Here is a 15,427-nt window from a genome sequence, read left to right as displayed (position 1 = left end):
TTACTTGTTACGTTATTGACTGTGAGCGGCAATCGATGACAGGTTCAATATAAACTGGTTAAAGAACATAACATAGAATTACATTTTAACTAATGTTTTTATTAGTCAATATTATCGATTAGAAATCGATATTTATATCAATCAGATAATTTCATTATAAGATTAGTGTACTATATAGTGAATTTCTGTTATTGTATTGTTTTATAATTTGAATATACTTAGGAAACTCATACTAGTTGCAAAGTGTCAATATATGACCTAATTTATATAGAATCTTTGTATTTCCTGCTATCGTGACAGTAGTGATCTAAATAAAGAATTGCCTCTTAATCAAGGTGTGAATATTTTATAGAATTTTTGTCGAGAGATATAATTTTCATTAACGTAACAAACAAGTCTACTATTTCTTTAAATGTTCGTCCATTAAACTGCACCGTATTCAAATGAAATAAGGAAGATGACGGGGCCTTATTTATTGTCAAGCTTGCGTTTGTTTTTCAATGTTAAAATGACAGATACACCAGTCAAAGTACTTCAGTAACAGAGTCCAGTGAAGGAAAGTCATCGAGTGTCTCTTCACTACCGAAATATTTGATTTCTGCAAATCCACTCTACACTGAAGTCTGATGGCATGTTTCAATGAAGTGAGAGAAGACAATATAAGTTATAAATAATTACTAGTAATAAACATGACATTGTTAGACATGATTTGTCTCAGCTACTTTCTTTATTCCACTTCATTGCTTTTCCTTTCTTCTATCGTTTAGACAAATGATGGAAACATTCCTTCTGGACCTTTACTAACAGTTCCAACTATTCAGATCAATATGGCAGTACAAGATTTTTAAGAATTACAAGGACCTTGCCTGGTAGTGAACTCAAAATTGAGTTGAAAATCGTTTGTCAGATGGAGATGTTCTATGGAATGCAACACTTGAGCACCTATCGGCAACTGCGATTTTGCTGGCCGACTGCATCTAGAAATGGATTAGATATACTAATAACAGTCGTTTAAAATTCAAATGCTATCAAATTCCACCTGAGCCTCCACCCTTGTTGTTTTTTTACTGGACGAAAAAATACAGGAGTTATTCTTGAAGCGATATAAAAACACTTATCTATTGAATAATTATACCTTTCTTGTATTTTTCAGATTTGTCAAGATTTAACGTTAAAATGTCCACAAGGTAAGCATAAAGGCATTGTATCCACTGTCTAGCAAACTGTCTTGGTGATGGTTTTTGTACCCGGAACACATGGCCCGTAGTTACCCCAAGTTCTATGGAAGAAAGAAATTTTCAAGGGGGGAGGAGCTTGACATATCCACATTACCAATTTTGCTATCTAAGCATCTCTGAGATGAAGGGAAAATACATAAGCTTTAATCATGTTCATAAACAGAATATTTCTCAGCTCCCAACACCCAAGCTACGGACCTGGGAACATGAATCAAGTCAGGAATACATATTATGTATCTATTTCAGGTTGGACAGAAATATTATCCACTTGTTATCTTCCTGTTACCGATCTTCATACAACATGGCGGCATGCTTACACTTACTGTCAAAGGTGAGATATTAGATCCTTGGTTCCAGACTTAATGGAGAATCGCTACTCCTTTCATACATCTTCATACCCATTGGTCCCCTTCTGAATACAAAATAAACAACAAATGTTGATACATCCTCTGATTGTTGCCAAATGGTACATTTAAAAATTGCAGTGGTTGAGGTATTTGTACCCAAAAGTTGAAAGCCAAAGTCCTATCTTAGCCTATTATTTATAAGCTTTAAAGCATCCCTTCCTCTACCATGATTTGGCATTTCCGGAATGAAAATAATGTTCAGTTTGAAATTAAAACATGGACAAGCTTTGAAAGGGTTGTGGTTTTCGAAACATTTTACAGACTCATTTACTGAGATGTCCCACATTTGTTACTAAGATGATCATCAGATCCTTGGTTTCATGAAAGTAACCAAATACTGTTTTACTTTGTTAGATTTGGAGGAAAGTTAGCTGAACCTGCTGGTGAAGATCAAACCAAACAAGTCAGTCGGCTAATAACTAATACCACCACATCACATTGGATAGGTAAGTCATTGGTTTCGAGATTTAGTTAGATAGAATGGTTCAGTAAGAATTGTCAGTAAAATACTAAACTCCTTCCGTATATTTGCGTATATAATGCGCATGTATTATGTATAATGCACACTCCCTCCCTCCAGTAAATCGGGCAAACTCACTGCGTATTCAACAATATTTAAACTTTGATGTGAATACTTATTCTGCTGAGACTGTTCTCAATATATGAACAAGTTGGACATGCTTTTTTCCTATGACAATATCGATTTTCATTCTCTTTCAATTTGTTGGTCACAGGCTTCACTCAGAATGGTATCCCAGACAATGCCCCCGAGCAAGGATTTTGGAGTGATGATAAACCCACCACAGTAGATGCTGGTTGGTGGGACAACTTCCAGCCGGATAGACGAGGTGGTGACTGTACAGTACTCCGATATACTACAGAATGGAAATGGTACATGACGCAGTGTCTTGAGTTACGGCCCTTTATTTGTGAAACCACTTCTTGTCCAACAGGTAAATAGTTTTTGAATCTACTACGATTTGCTTCACTGCGGCAATTATGCTGTGGAGGCTATAGCGCATAGAGACGCTTGTACGCTAACCTGTGGGTCTAGATCACGACATAGATCGTAAAATCAGGAAAAGGCTAGTTGTCCTACCAAATTGTCCTGTTGGCTTTTCCCATGTTCACTAGCCTAATCAGGCGCTGAAAAGTAGGACGTAAAACTTCATTTCATGTTCTCATAAATCATGAAATTACCACTGGGAAACCTGTTTCTCCTGTATTTCAGATACATTTCGATGTTTAGAGGGAGAATGTTTAAATACAGATATAGTTTGTGACGGTAAAGCTGATTGTCTGGAGGGCTGGGATGAGATCAACTGTGGTAGGTTTTCAAAACTGAGTCTATAACTTGTTCATTTTCTAACAAGTTATTTTCTCTGCAGTTAACTATAAGTGTCTAAGCGTGGATGCTTTGACGTTTCCTAACCAGTGCTTAGTGAACATATCACTTTAAAACTGAGTATCGTACTTCTGGTTTGCTTGTAATGATCAGAAGGTAAATCAATTATATCAAATTGCATTGTGTTCCTGTAAGAATAAACCACAAAATGATTGAAAGAATGGAGGATCTTACTGGATCTTATATTTGATAGTGAAAAATCACTGAATTGTCTTATATTTTTAGCTTCAGATTGTAATCAATATTTACAAAGTAGTGAAGGGCAGATAACTCATCCTCCTAATCAATTATCAACCTATTCACCACGCACCACGTGTCAATGGACTATACATGGAACAGAAGGACACAATTTAGTATTAGATGTAAGTATATTGTATTGTGGGTTGAAAATTTAAGAATTACAGTATATTCGGTTACTCTGATTATAACCGGAAGTCAATTATCCGCGCTACATACACAACTATCACGTATGTAATAATAAAGGCTATTGAAACAACAAGTACGTCAATATAACAAAAGTATATGTAAGATTTGTGACAGGATATTACAGAACTAAGACAAAAAGATACTAAAACAGTATCATATTCTGTATTGACTCCAAGACGTTGCGCAGTTGGTGCTCACATGCCAAGGACCACAAACCAAAATTTTGATGTTTTTTTTGATTCATTTTCTTAACTGTCTGTTCTGTCTTTTCCATCAGTGACATTCGACTTTGGTATTCGTTAATTGTACTTTTGGATCATTTCAGATATCCGAGTTGGATCTAGAAGACGGTATAGATTATCTAGAAATCTGGACTAGTGGATTAACCATATCAACATCTCGATTACATTCTAGATTAACAGGCACAAATCTCCAAAATCTACAATCTATTTATAGTTCAAACAATTGTGCTATCATACGATTGGTCACCGATCCATCCAATCAATTTGCAGGATTTACTTTGGATTGGGAATCTGGTAAGAATAATTTGTAATTCATTTAAACTCAAGCATTGTACAGTTAACAGAATGTTTATTATTGTTGCAATTTCAAAATTAAGATATCCATGCCTTTTAGACATCAGTAATCCTTTTAGAGAATCCACATAGCTAATAATGTCATGAGTACCTATTTTATTGTCGTTCTGCCAAACATAAAGAACCATTAGAAACCTGTGGATTTAGACACTGTAGAAATCAAGTGAATATCAGTACATCTGCACAGTGGAAACATGCTCTAATGAAACGTGTTCTATCTGGGTTAGAGTGGGCAAAATCCTGCGCACTATACACACAAATCTACGGTATTGAAATACGGTATGTGCTCATCGTATCTTGGCTTCTATTCTCGACTTTTATTTTCAGTCTCCGACCTAGTGTCTGGCGATACTGTTTTACAAGCTACTGGAGTCTATCAGCAACTCTCCTCACCTCTCTACCCCAATATTTACCTGGATAATCTATATACAGCCTGGTTGATCAAAGCTACTGGTTCTAATATCATCACCATTGAGGTTTGTTATACTTTCTGGAATGTTTCAAACCCTCTGCCACACATTAAACTGTGCAAATATGTTTAAGTATAAGAACAAAATCACCAAAGTTGCTTGAAATGTGCTCTTGGCATTTTATATACCAAATAAACAAGGTTCTGTATAAGGACTTGCATAAATCTCTAGAACTGGCTTGGTAGGTCGTCAACTTATACCTTAATGATCGGTGCCGTGAACGTAAATCCTGGTGGTCGCAGTCAAAATGGACTTTCTTTACATATGTTGCAGATAACGGATCTAGACATTTCGAGTAATGGTAAAGTGACGATATTTGATGGTGATAGTCCTGGTTCTCCAGTATTAAAAGTATTGACTCACGGAATTCAAGACTCGGTGATCTTGTCTACCAGTTCAGCAGTCCATATTCTGTATGAGAGTGGAACATCAGATCCGGTTTTTAGGAAAGGTTTCCAGTTAAAATATAAAGAAGGTCGGTTGATTTTGCATCGTTGCAAGGCATAAAGTGGCGACGCCATCCTCCTTAGACTGACTTTTTGGGGGATAACTTTAGAGGTTAAGGTTCAAACAAACGATTTTTCTAGAATGTTCCTTCAATGGAACCGCTACTTAAGGCATGTCGTGATTATCCAACACAGGGTGTCATTTTCCAACCCGGTTTCTCTTGTCTTGGACAAATTTCGCTTATTTGCACATTATATGGAATTCCCTGTTATCACGAGCTCAAACTAGAGCAGGGATTTGGTCATTTGCTATCGAATGAAGGCATTGCCATCTTCTGGAAAGGACATGTTAAATTCAAGCAATTAATCTGAACCGATGAAGAAAAACACCTCACCTTATGTCGTTTGTTTTCAGGCTGTAATTTTGTACTAGCGGCAGCTCAAGGGGAGATAAGTTCACCAGGGTATAGTCGAGGGAAATACCCCAATATTCTAGACTGTACGTGGTTAATTTCGTCTCAGTCCGGTACCCCACTGACTCTTCAGTTTAATTCTATATTTAGTATAGAACAGGATAAAGACTTCCTGAAGGTAAGCACCAAATTAAGCAAGTAAGTCTTATAGACAATGTTCTTTGTTTTTGACCGCTTTCTAGAACACCTGCTGCCTCTCTGGGGTAAGGTATATCACTTCCAACTAGGTATGGCATTTATTGAACGCGTATGCGAGTACACTGAACTAAAAATTCTCATCGTTGATTACAGGTATTTCGAAGTTCTTCTGAAAACGACCCAGCCCACTCTGGGGAAGGTTTTACAGGAGTTACTGTCCCTGCTTTGATCGTATCAGGAAGCGGTAGTTTGTTGATCAAGTTCACCACGAGTGCTTTAGGTCAAGCTAAAGGATTCATGGCCACATTTTCTGCTGGTAAGTAAAAGCTGTGCAACTCTTTGGAGGCGTCATAGGCTCTTGTCTCTTATGGATGCGTCTGAAAGGGCTCTCTACTGATCGACTGATGCCTTTTAATTGCCACTGTTGCGTTTAATATAACCGCTCGATTTGGTCATGATTTACCAATGTTACGGCTAATATGATCGTCTATTCTCCATCCCAATCGGGGAGTCCACATAGCGAATATCGTTTTGATTTTTTGAACAGTATCTTCATCGACGACATTGATAATATCTTGATACTTTCAGGGTGCAAAGGCTTACAGAGCCCATATGTACATGCGTTCCCGCACCATGCCACCTATCATCTGAATGAAGTACTAAATGTAACCTGTACTAAAAACCATATCTTCTCTAATGTTGCCTATCTGGGTTTGACCAGTGTCCTGCTGACATGTACTGCTGGTGGAAATTTTGATAAGGAAATACCCATCTGTTCTAGTAAGTATACCATCAACTTGTTTTCCCTCATTGCACATTGGGCTACATTGGTCACATCATAACCCATGTGTCTATTGTTCACTTCCGGCATGGTACCTTCAAGTTCCCTGCTTAATATTGCTCGAAGGAGCTGATACGGAAAAATCATTATTGTGGGACAATAAATCAAGAACATGTTGGGAAACAATGGGCTAAAATGCCGTTGTTCTGGCAAAATGCGCCGCATCCAACACTATATGGCATTGCCCATCTCCAGAAAACCAAACTAAGCAAGAAAATAAGATGTAAAACTCTATTTCATTTTAAGCGCAATTTCAATCCTTTTATTTATTGTAGAAACACTATGTGGACCAGCACCAGAAATACGTAATGGTTACATCAGATCCAGTAATGGAGTATATTCCGGCTCGACTGTTACCTATTCTTGTAACTTTGGGTACAATCTGACATCTAGTAGCACCATAACGTGTCAGAACTCTGGCCAATGGCCCATACCCTCTACTTGTCACGGTATGTTTTTTCGTCTTTCATAAAAGAATATACAGTCATCTAGTCTTCAAGAATTTGCTGGTGCTTGCAAAATGTCAGTTAACTAACTATGCCACTCACCATTTTGAAGTCGATTTATGCCAACATAGTATTTCTTTTTCTTCTTCATCGTATTTGTGTTATTCACTCAAGGTTAGGAGTACGTCGTATTATATTCGCAATTATACGCTATACAGTTATATGAGAAATATTATACATCTTGTGGATATAGACTTTGTGGATTATGATTAGATAAAGGTATGTCAGTTTACCTTGTGATTGTAATACTAAACTATTCATTGATGATTTTTTCAGCCGAATCCTGTCCCCCAGTACCTGATATATCAAATGGTAATAAAGCTGTTATCTATGGAGACGGGGTCAGCCAAGGGTCTGTGGTTAAATATACCTGTCAATCAACCTTCCAGATAGTTGGAGTCAACACTCGTACTTGCCAGAATGGAAAATGGTCAGCCGTTGCGCCTACTTGTCAACGTAAGCTCTTTTTCCACCAATCTACCTAAAACTTCGATTCCAAAATTCCACACTTAAGAATGACATGGAAAAATGTCAAGATGTTTTGATGGGGCATACATATATTCCCTGACTATTGGAAAAAAAATAGACTGATGCAACAGTTTCCTCATTGCACACTGCATGGTGATGCCACTTTTCATTAACCCGATTCAGCGTAAAAGAGACGTAAAACTCAATTTAAATTCAATTTTCAGGAATTCCATGCGGCTATACTAAAATAGAGAACGGGGTTATATCCGTGTTGACTCAGCCCTATCAAGGAGAACAAGTAACGTTAAGATGTAATACAGGATATCATATATCCAGTGGTAGTGATACATTCCCTTGTGGTGAAATACCCCCGCTCTGTGTCAGTAAGTATACTTGGTTATTCTGAGCCAAATCCAAATAAATTACTACAAGAGTTGTCAAGTTTTCTGTTCTGTCGGACAAAACAAGACTTCGGTGCATGTTTCTGAAAACCGCTCATCATCAGGACAGATTTATTTCGAAGAAAGCTACAGACATTCAACTATATCGACGGTCTTTTAAACCCAAATAAAACTGCGTCATCCCTGAACGAATCACCAAGATGTGTCTTGTTTTACAGATATCAATGAGTGTACATCAAGGACAGATAACTGTGTTAAATCACAGTGTAAAGATACAGATGGTAGTTTTGAATGTGTTTGTAATCCTGGTTATTATAAACCTTACAACGGGGCTAATACCTGTCAAGGTAAGCTCTGACAAATCGTTGTTACGGTTGAAGGCGATATACTACATAGCGTCACCTATTTATAAATAGAAAAGTAGGGTGCAAAACTTTTCATGTTCAATTGCACTGCATTTGCATACTGAGACATTTGCATACTGAGACATAACTGAACAAGAAAGAATGGTGTTCTGGTAAAATTTCCCCTACTGCACAATGTAATGCGTTGACAGTTTCTTTTTCCTCGATAAGGAGCAGAATGGAGAACATTTCTTCAAGCAAAACGAAATATAATGTGTAAAACTCTATTTCATTTTTTATTAATGTATAAACATGTGAGATGTTAATTATGCCCCTTGCTCTCTGTCATTGTTCCTGAATAATTTCCCTCATGATACACTGCATGGTATTGCCTCGTCTATATAAGACCAAATCGAGAGTAATAACTATTTTTCAAGTCCAATGAGTATGTTTAATGTTAAATTCAAAGTTTCCATTATTGTACACTGCATGTAGCGAGGAAAGTAGGGTGTAAAACTTCATTTATTTTGTTTAGATATAAACGAGTGTAATGTTAACAATGGTGGATGTGGCCAAATCTGTAACAATGTCGACGGTTCCTATACATGTAGCTGCTATGATAACAATGTTCTCTTTACCACCAATGGACAGAATGGGTATTTCGTCAGGTCTGGAGAAACTGGTACAGATTCCTGGAACTCTATGAGATTCCAACATACTTGTATTCGTAAGTATTGATCTTTAAATACTTTATGTATATATCCTTATAAACCCAATCAGGTGCAAAAAAGTAGGACGTTAAATTCCATTCATTTCATTTAAATGATTATGCTGGGAATTGGGATTGAAATTTGAAAAAGAGTATAGTTTAATGCCGCTGTTCTGTCAAAATTTTCCTAAATGCAAACTGCATGGTGTTGTCCATCTTCATTCGCCCAATCAGGTTTTCAAAAGTAGGACGAAAAAATCCAATAATTTAATTTCATTGTTTGAGAATTGGGAAAAGGATTTGTTAACTTCATTTTAATGCATAATGACTTTGCAATGTTGATTTTGTTTCATATTTTCAGCTGTGGAATGCCCTGTACCACCACGAAATATTGGTAACGGGAGATCAACAGTATCCAAACTACATTATCAAATTGGGGATCAGGTATCGTTTGTATGTAATATTGGTTATGTACCACAAGGCACTACAACCATCACCTGTCAATCAAATGGTAGTTGGGATTTCACACCACCACTGTGTTTAGGTAAATATCTTGGGAGTATTTTTCATTTGGTATTTTCTCGGGAACATTCTTGATTGCTCAAGTTGGTACCATCAAGAGCGAGCAGTAAAACGGGATGTTAAACTCCATTTCATTTAGATTGCCAATTCTTATTTTATGCGTCTTTTTCCAGATGCAACCTGTCCATATCCGGAAGTACCCAACAGTCCTAATGCAGTGAGTGTAACGCCGACCAACTCCATTCGTTACCTGGATGTCTTCACCCTAACCTGTCCTCTACCAACACAGTCTTCACAAGTCAGACCTTGCATTTACGACCAGGCTAATAGAGACTACAGAATTATGTCTGGTAGTCTTGAATGTCCAGGTAAAAGCATTAATCAATTTGGAAAATCAATTATTGACTTCGAATTTGGGAATAATGCATACATGCTAATGGATATACCAAAAAACATTATTAGATATGTTAACTCCCCGAAAGTGATGTCGAGTTGACAACCTAGTCACAGAATTACATCAGGCGTTCCTGTCAAGCAGACGAATTCGTATTTACTTGTGTTTTTGAAAATGCTACTTCATCCGAAGATGCCACCGACGTAGAATGACAAACCCGTTTGTTTTCGTATGCCTCATATATCCCTTTCTTTTCTCAGAGACAGACTGTGGCCGACCAGAACGTATTCCAGGATCTGATCCTTACTCCAATTCCTGTACAACATATGGCTGTTCCTTCAACTTCCGGTGCCGCACTCCTTGGTTCCAGGTGGCTGGTAGTAGCAGTAAGGGTAACACTGTAACTTGTGGAAGTGATGGTCATTGGGATTTTGGTGATCTTCGATGTCCTGGTGAGTATGCTGTGAATGAGAATTTTTTGGAAGGCAAATGGTCATTAATCAAAAAGACTTTGCTCTTTTCTATGACAAGCTTTTAATGTCGTTTCTGATTTAGAAAGAAACAATATCTCTTTACAAGGATAACTCAGGTTCACAGGATCCTATCAGTATCTACCAGATGGTCCTTGGCCAAACCTCTTGACATTGATCTTTCACGGATTATCCTTACTTAATTACTCTGAATGCGTTTTTTCAAAGTGTATCTTCATTGAATGGTGAATTTCTTCACAGGGCCAACTTGTACGGACCCTGGTACCCCAGCTGGTGGAAAACAGATCTATACAACTTACGAGGAGTACAGTCTAGTGTACTACAAATGTAATGAGAACAACCAGAAACCAGGATTCGAACCCTCGGCACAATATCCTTTAAAGTGTATCTGGAATTCGAATAGAAATGAATTAATGTGGAATGACACGACTCCTACATGTGTTGGTAAGTTGATCCCTTTTTTGCGGAACCTTACTGGCAACGGAAGTTTAATAATATGTTATCTCAGCTTACAAATCTGTCCAATCCTTGCCAACCATCATTAGCCAATTGAGGTATAGAAACCAGAAAAATCCTTTTCATTCGTCCAAATGTCACCTATGGCAGATATATCATTGTAAATACTCTCGCCAGTATTTTAATGGCATAATCCATAGAAGTAGATAAATACCAGAGTTTATAAACGATAGAACTACAATCCCCTTCCCCGATCTTCCATACCTATGTCAAATGGGGCCACCTTTGGTTACTCGCTGTCCTGGCAAAATTTCCCTCATTGCATCCTACATGGCGTTGCCCGTCTTCTTTAGTCCACATGGTGCAAAAAAGTAGGACGTGAAACTCCATTCATCTCATTTGGTTACTCGCGGTTTACCACCAGGCCCGTATAGTCAGACTTGATTGATCTCGAGGAGCAAGTAATACATCCAGACGGGCAATGGTATATGATGTTTAGTTGCAGAAATGGTCGGTTGTCAGAATTTGTTCAGGGGGTCAATTCCCTTACCACGGAAGTTCCAACATAGCGCATTGTCAATCATGTGTATCAATAGAACACCATGTGTCGGTGACAGTGAATCAGCTCTGTACAATTTTTGTAAATTTCAGACAGGACAGCTCCAGTTTTCTTCAACTGTCCAACAATGGATATCAAAGTTAGCAGAATGTCAACCTCAACCGTGGCAGAACCACAAATTACAGACAACTCTGGTGCCATACAGTCCTTAAGGATTTACCCAGACAAGTTCTCCGTGAACCACGTGATCAAGTCGGACGAGTCTGTACGGTATGAGGCGACAGACCACAGCGGTAATACTGGATTCTGCGCATTTAACATCAAACTTAAAGGTGAGTCGACTCTCTCAGCTATTCTTCGTTGTAAACTGACTGGCGTTGTGTGCCTAAATTAGTCCAAGCAAGCTCAGTATGACAAGACGTAAAACTTCTCCATTGCACACCGAGAAGCGTTGTTCGAATTATTTGATTCAGGAATGAAAAGGTTAAAATTCTATTTTATTTATTTCCAGATGAGCAGAAACCAGTTATTAAATGTAGAGATTCATTCGGCATCAATTTTTTCAACGAAAACGATTTTAGGTCCTTCGATGTGAACTCTTTGATAATATCAGCGTCGGACGATTCGGGTAATGTGGACGTAACTGGGTCTGTAGATATCATCCGGTTAGATAGAAACAGTATCGGCAAGACGTATACAAATACGATTACAGCTACGGATCCAAGCGGAAATACTGCGTCCTGTATCATTCAAGTTACCGCAACAGGTATGTCATCCTTTTCTCTTTGGTTCATCAAATACAAATACGGAAGGGTCGCTCGGCTCATCAAATATTTGGCCTCTAACCTGAAATCTTTAATTTTCCATCCCTTGTTCCTCTTTGTAATTGATTCTGCTCCGAGGGCTTTTGATAGTTCGTGCAGTTGTTCGGCCTAGTAATTAACCAAGTGAAGCAAATAAGTTTTCTTTTAAGATCAAGCACATTAATTCTTATCAATGCCAGTACATGTACTTAAGTAAGTCCAATATGTCAGTGCACATATTTATTTTCAGCTGACAAATGTCGACCATGGACTCTTCAAATACAGAATGGTGGCAAAAACTGTAACTCAAAGAGCGGTGGAGGATATATCTGTACAGTTACATGTAATAACGGCTATGTATTTTATGATAATACTGCTCAGAGCTCAGTTGATATATCCTGTGATCCCAACGGCGACTGGTCCAGAGAAGTTCCGGTTTGTGTTGGTAAGTGATTAGGCCTACTTGTGGGAAATGAATATTTGCGGAGCAATTTCACTTATGCAAGAAATGATCAGAATCAGTAAACAGTAATGTCGGTGGGAAATTCAAGTGTTTCTAAACGCAGATGCCATTTCCGTTGCCAAAAGTCGAGAACATGCTAATAATACCTCAACAGTTTGTTATCCATCCCAAATACTTCATTTTTCGTGAGAACAGAAAAGTAGGACGTAAAACTCGATGTCATTTATCTTTCAGCTGTAGAATCATCAATCTATGAGCTAGCCATCAGGGTTACCTACGTCACGGATTCTAACATCAAAGACTACTGTCCTGATAATTATCAAAAAGAGCTGACTGGTAAAATGCCCAGTCTTGTGTCCAGTCTGAGCTCTCGGTGTCAGTCTTTATCACCATCTATCAGGGTAGAAGCTGGAAGAAGCACCACCATACAGAACTTTAACTCTGGGGTGAGTATACGGAGTTGAAGCATAGGTTTATGTAGCACGCATACTAGTGATATAGATAACTGCTTGCTCCGATTTGGTTACTGTTGTTCTTTGGACGTCCATTCTAATGATGGTCTATTGTGACCAGCTACAGAAGAGCCCAAGATAATCCTTCTCCCACATTCATCTGTTTTGAGGATGCCTTCTGATTATAGATGGGTAACTTCATATTTTCCAAAAAAATCCACGTGTACTTGCCATGGTAGATTTGATCATTGTACTTGATCTCTTTCAACTGTTATCCAATTTGAATTCGGACCATCCATCAGCACCTCGTATCGAATAGAATGCAAACAGTTCCTTACATAATTTTTCATACTATTTAGGTCTATGCTATATTCTACTTCAATCTGGAGCCGAGGGATTACGATTCGTCCACATATTCAAACTGCGTGAACCTTATTCGTCAAGCTTTCATAGACCAGTCCCAAACCGTCTCGGCAGTACGGCAGTTATCCGTCAATCCCAATATAGGATGTCCAGGTTCGCAGGCTGGTACATACCAGACTATAGTCAACGATGGTTTTACTTGTAATGTCAATGAAGAAGTACGACAGATTAGTCAAGACTACACAGGTTGTGGTAAGTGTACACCTGGTATTCAACAACTAATATAATTTTATTGAAAGGTGTGGATAATTGGTGCCGCTTGGTTACAATCCGCCGTGGTTAGATCATCACATTTGGATCCATGTTGATACCAAGGTTCCCTATCCCGTGTCCATTTACTAAGTTCGCAAGGAGCAGCCAAATGTTGCATCTAATTGACTAAAGCTCATCTCATGCTACTTGCACTTTTCTTTAAACAATTATCATTAGGACGTATAGTTTTGGAAATGGAGATTTGCCATTTTCTTGTTTACTCTTAACCCCTCTCAGTTGATTTTTAGTAGTTATTCCTCAGAAGCAATTGTAACGATCCATTTCAGTGACCTGCCCATTAGGTTATTATAGTACAGATGGAAGATTATGTATCAAATGTTTACCAGGATTCTACCGAGATCAGAATTTACAGAGTTGTGTCCCTTGTTTATCTAACTCACGGAATCAAACCGAGGGAGCTAGTAGTATACATGAGTGTTACAGTAAGTTTATGTTTTGACACCTTCACTTATCTGCCATTTGCTCTTGCACAAACTTCGAGAATCGAAATGTTTTTGAAAATGTAAGAGTTCGCATAGCTAATATTGATAGTGTTATTTCAGGTTATACCCCTTTTATCTTGTAACTTTAACATCGTAAAAGATCATTCCTAATCGTATTAGCAAAATCGCGCGGGTTAGAATGGGTGCGCATTATATTCGCAATTATACGGTACCTGGTATTCCTTATTTTTATTTCGTGTATATTGTTTGTAGGTTTGTGTCCAATGGGAATGAATTCTAATTCTGGTCGGTCACCTTGTAGCCAATGTCGAGAAAATTCTTACAGTCAGGATGAGAGGACTTGTAGACAGTGTCCTCCTAATACCTTCACACCTGGAAGAGGTGCTGCTTCTGTAGATGATTGTAGAGGTAGGTTCTCTGTTTGTATGACTCTTCTGTCATCAGGACTTTTGTGAACTGGGCATGTGTGGATCACCTCTGTACCACCTCTGTGTATGACGTGCTTGTGAGTGTGACACTGATGTCAATTTAAGGTTCTGGTTCAACTCAGAAGGTCCGATTGCAACCCTGAAAGATCAGGATGCCAAAATTAGTAATTTCAATTCTTCGCTTGTTTTTATGTAAATACAATCATTTGCATCACTCGTAATTATTAAATCTAGCAATTTCGCCTTTTTGTGGTAAAAGTTTTCACTTTAACAACCGTGTATTTTCATTACTGTCATCTGTTTTAGGTATTTGTCAACCAGGGTATTATTCCACTACTGGTTTTGAACCCTGTCAAGTCTGTCCTAGAGGATTCTTCCAATCTAATACCAGATCAACCACCTGTTTTGAGTGTTCTTTGGACCAGACTACTTTCAATACGGCATCAACATCCAGTTCCCAGTGCACACTTACAGGTAAAGCATTACGATTAGTTTTTGCAACTTTCAAAGCACCTGTTGCCAACCTTGCATTGTTGCTCCAATATTTTTAGGATCATTTTCTGTCGTAAATGGGCCAGTGTACGAGAATATGGTCTTCAACTCAAATTATCTGGATTTTTCATCTTGATTCTTGGTTGCAAAATATTAGTGGTCAAATGAGTATGTGATAAATGTTGCTGTTCTTTATTTTCAGTTGATATAGATTGCCAGAATGGTGTATGCCAGAATGGAGGAACTTGTTTAGTAGAGAAACATCAGTACTACTGTCGCTGTACCTCTGGTAAGGCTATAGCTAATGGATCTTCTAGACGTAAGGTTCAGCATGAGTCATCTATGCATCATGCATGTACA

The 15,427-nt window shown here is 38.1% G+C and overlaps 1 protein-coding gene across 1 annotated transcript in view; it reads left to right on the top strand.

The window, feature by feature from the left end:
* Positions 1-457: 457 nt before the first annotated feature.
* Positions 458-15,427, top strand: part of LOTGIDRAFT_234340 (hypothetical protein) — a gene marked incomplete at both ends in the record, with an annotated part of 31,905 nt that continues 16,935 nt past the window's right edge. The window contains 31 exons of the mRNA XM_009061643.1: positions 458-529; positions 1,154-1,187; positions 1,485-1,569; positions 2,000-2,091; positions 2,380-2,598; positions 2,877-2,972; positions 3,276-3,412; positions 3,802-4,012; positions 4,400-4,548; positions 4,816-5,017; positions 5,404-5,579; positions 5,753-5,915; positions 6,188-6,379; positions 6,716-6,889; positions 7,223-7,402; positions 7,639-7,797; positions 8,034-8,162; positions 8,695-8,886; positions 9,230-9,412; positions 9,564-9,758; positions 10,045-10,236; positions 10,516-10,719; positions 11,383-11,622; positions 11,802-12,056; positions 12,344-12,538; positions 12,791-13,002; positions 13,368-13,623; positions 13,971-14,126; positions 14,400-14,555; positions 14,882-15,049; positions 15,270-15,356. Of these exons, the coding sequence (XP_009059891.1) occupies positions 458-529; positions 1,154-1,187; positions 1,485-1,569; positions 2,000-2,091; positions 2,380-2,598; positions 2,877-2,972; positions 3,276-3,412; positions 3,802-4,012; positions 4,400-4,548; positions 4,816-5,017; positions 5,404-5,579; positions 5,753-5,915; positions 6,188-6,379; positions 6,716-6,889; positions 7,223-7,402; positions 7,639-7,797; positions 8,034-8,162; positions 8,695-8,886; positions 9,230-9,412; positions 9,564-9,758; positions 10,045-10,236; positions 10,516-10,719; positions 11,383-11,622; positions 11,802-12,056; positions 12,344-12,538; positions 12,791-13,002; positions 13,368-13,623; positions 13,971-14,126; positions 14,400-14,555; positions 14,882-15,049; positions 15,270-15,356 (5,161 nt within the window). The remainder of the gene's footprint in view (positions 530-1,153; positions 1,188-1,484; positions 1,570-1,999; positions 2,092-2,379; positions 2,599-2,876; positions 2,973-3,275; positions 3,413-3,801; positions 4,013-4,399; positions 4,549-4,815; positions 5,018-5,403; positions 5,580-5,752; positions 5,916-6,187; positions 6,380-6,715; positions 6,890-7,222; positions 7,403-7,638; positions 7,798-8,033; positions 8,163-8,694; positions 8,887-9,229; positions 9,413-9,563; positions 9,759-10,044; positions 10,237-10,515; positions 10,720-11,382; positions 11,623-11,801; positions 12,057-12,343; positions 12,539-12,790; positions 13,003-13,367; positions 13,624-13,970; positions 14,127-14,399; positions 14,556-14,881; positions 15,050-15,269; positions 15,357-15,427) is intronic.

This window comes from Lottia gigantea, assembly GCF_000327385.1.
Source record: "Lottia gigantea unplaced genomic scaffold LOTGIsca_49, whole genome shotgun sequence".
NCBI lineage: Eukaryota > Metazoa > Mollusca > Gastropoda > Lottiidae > Lottia > Lottia gigantea.
Note: the sequence above shows the minus strand (reverse complement) of the source record. Positions and strands in the feature narration are given on the sequence as shown.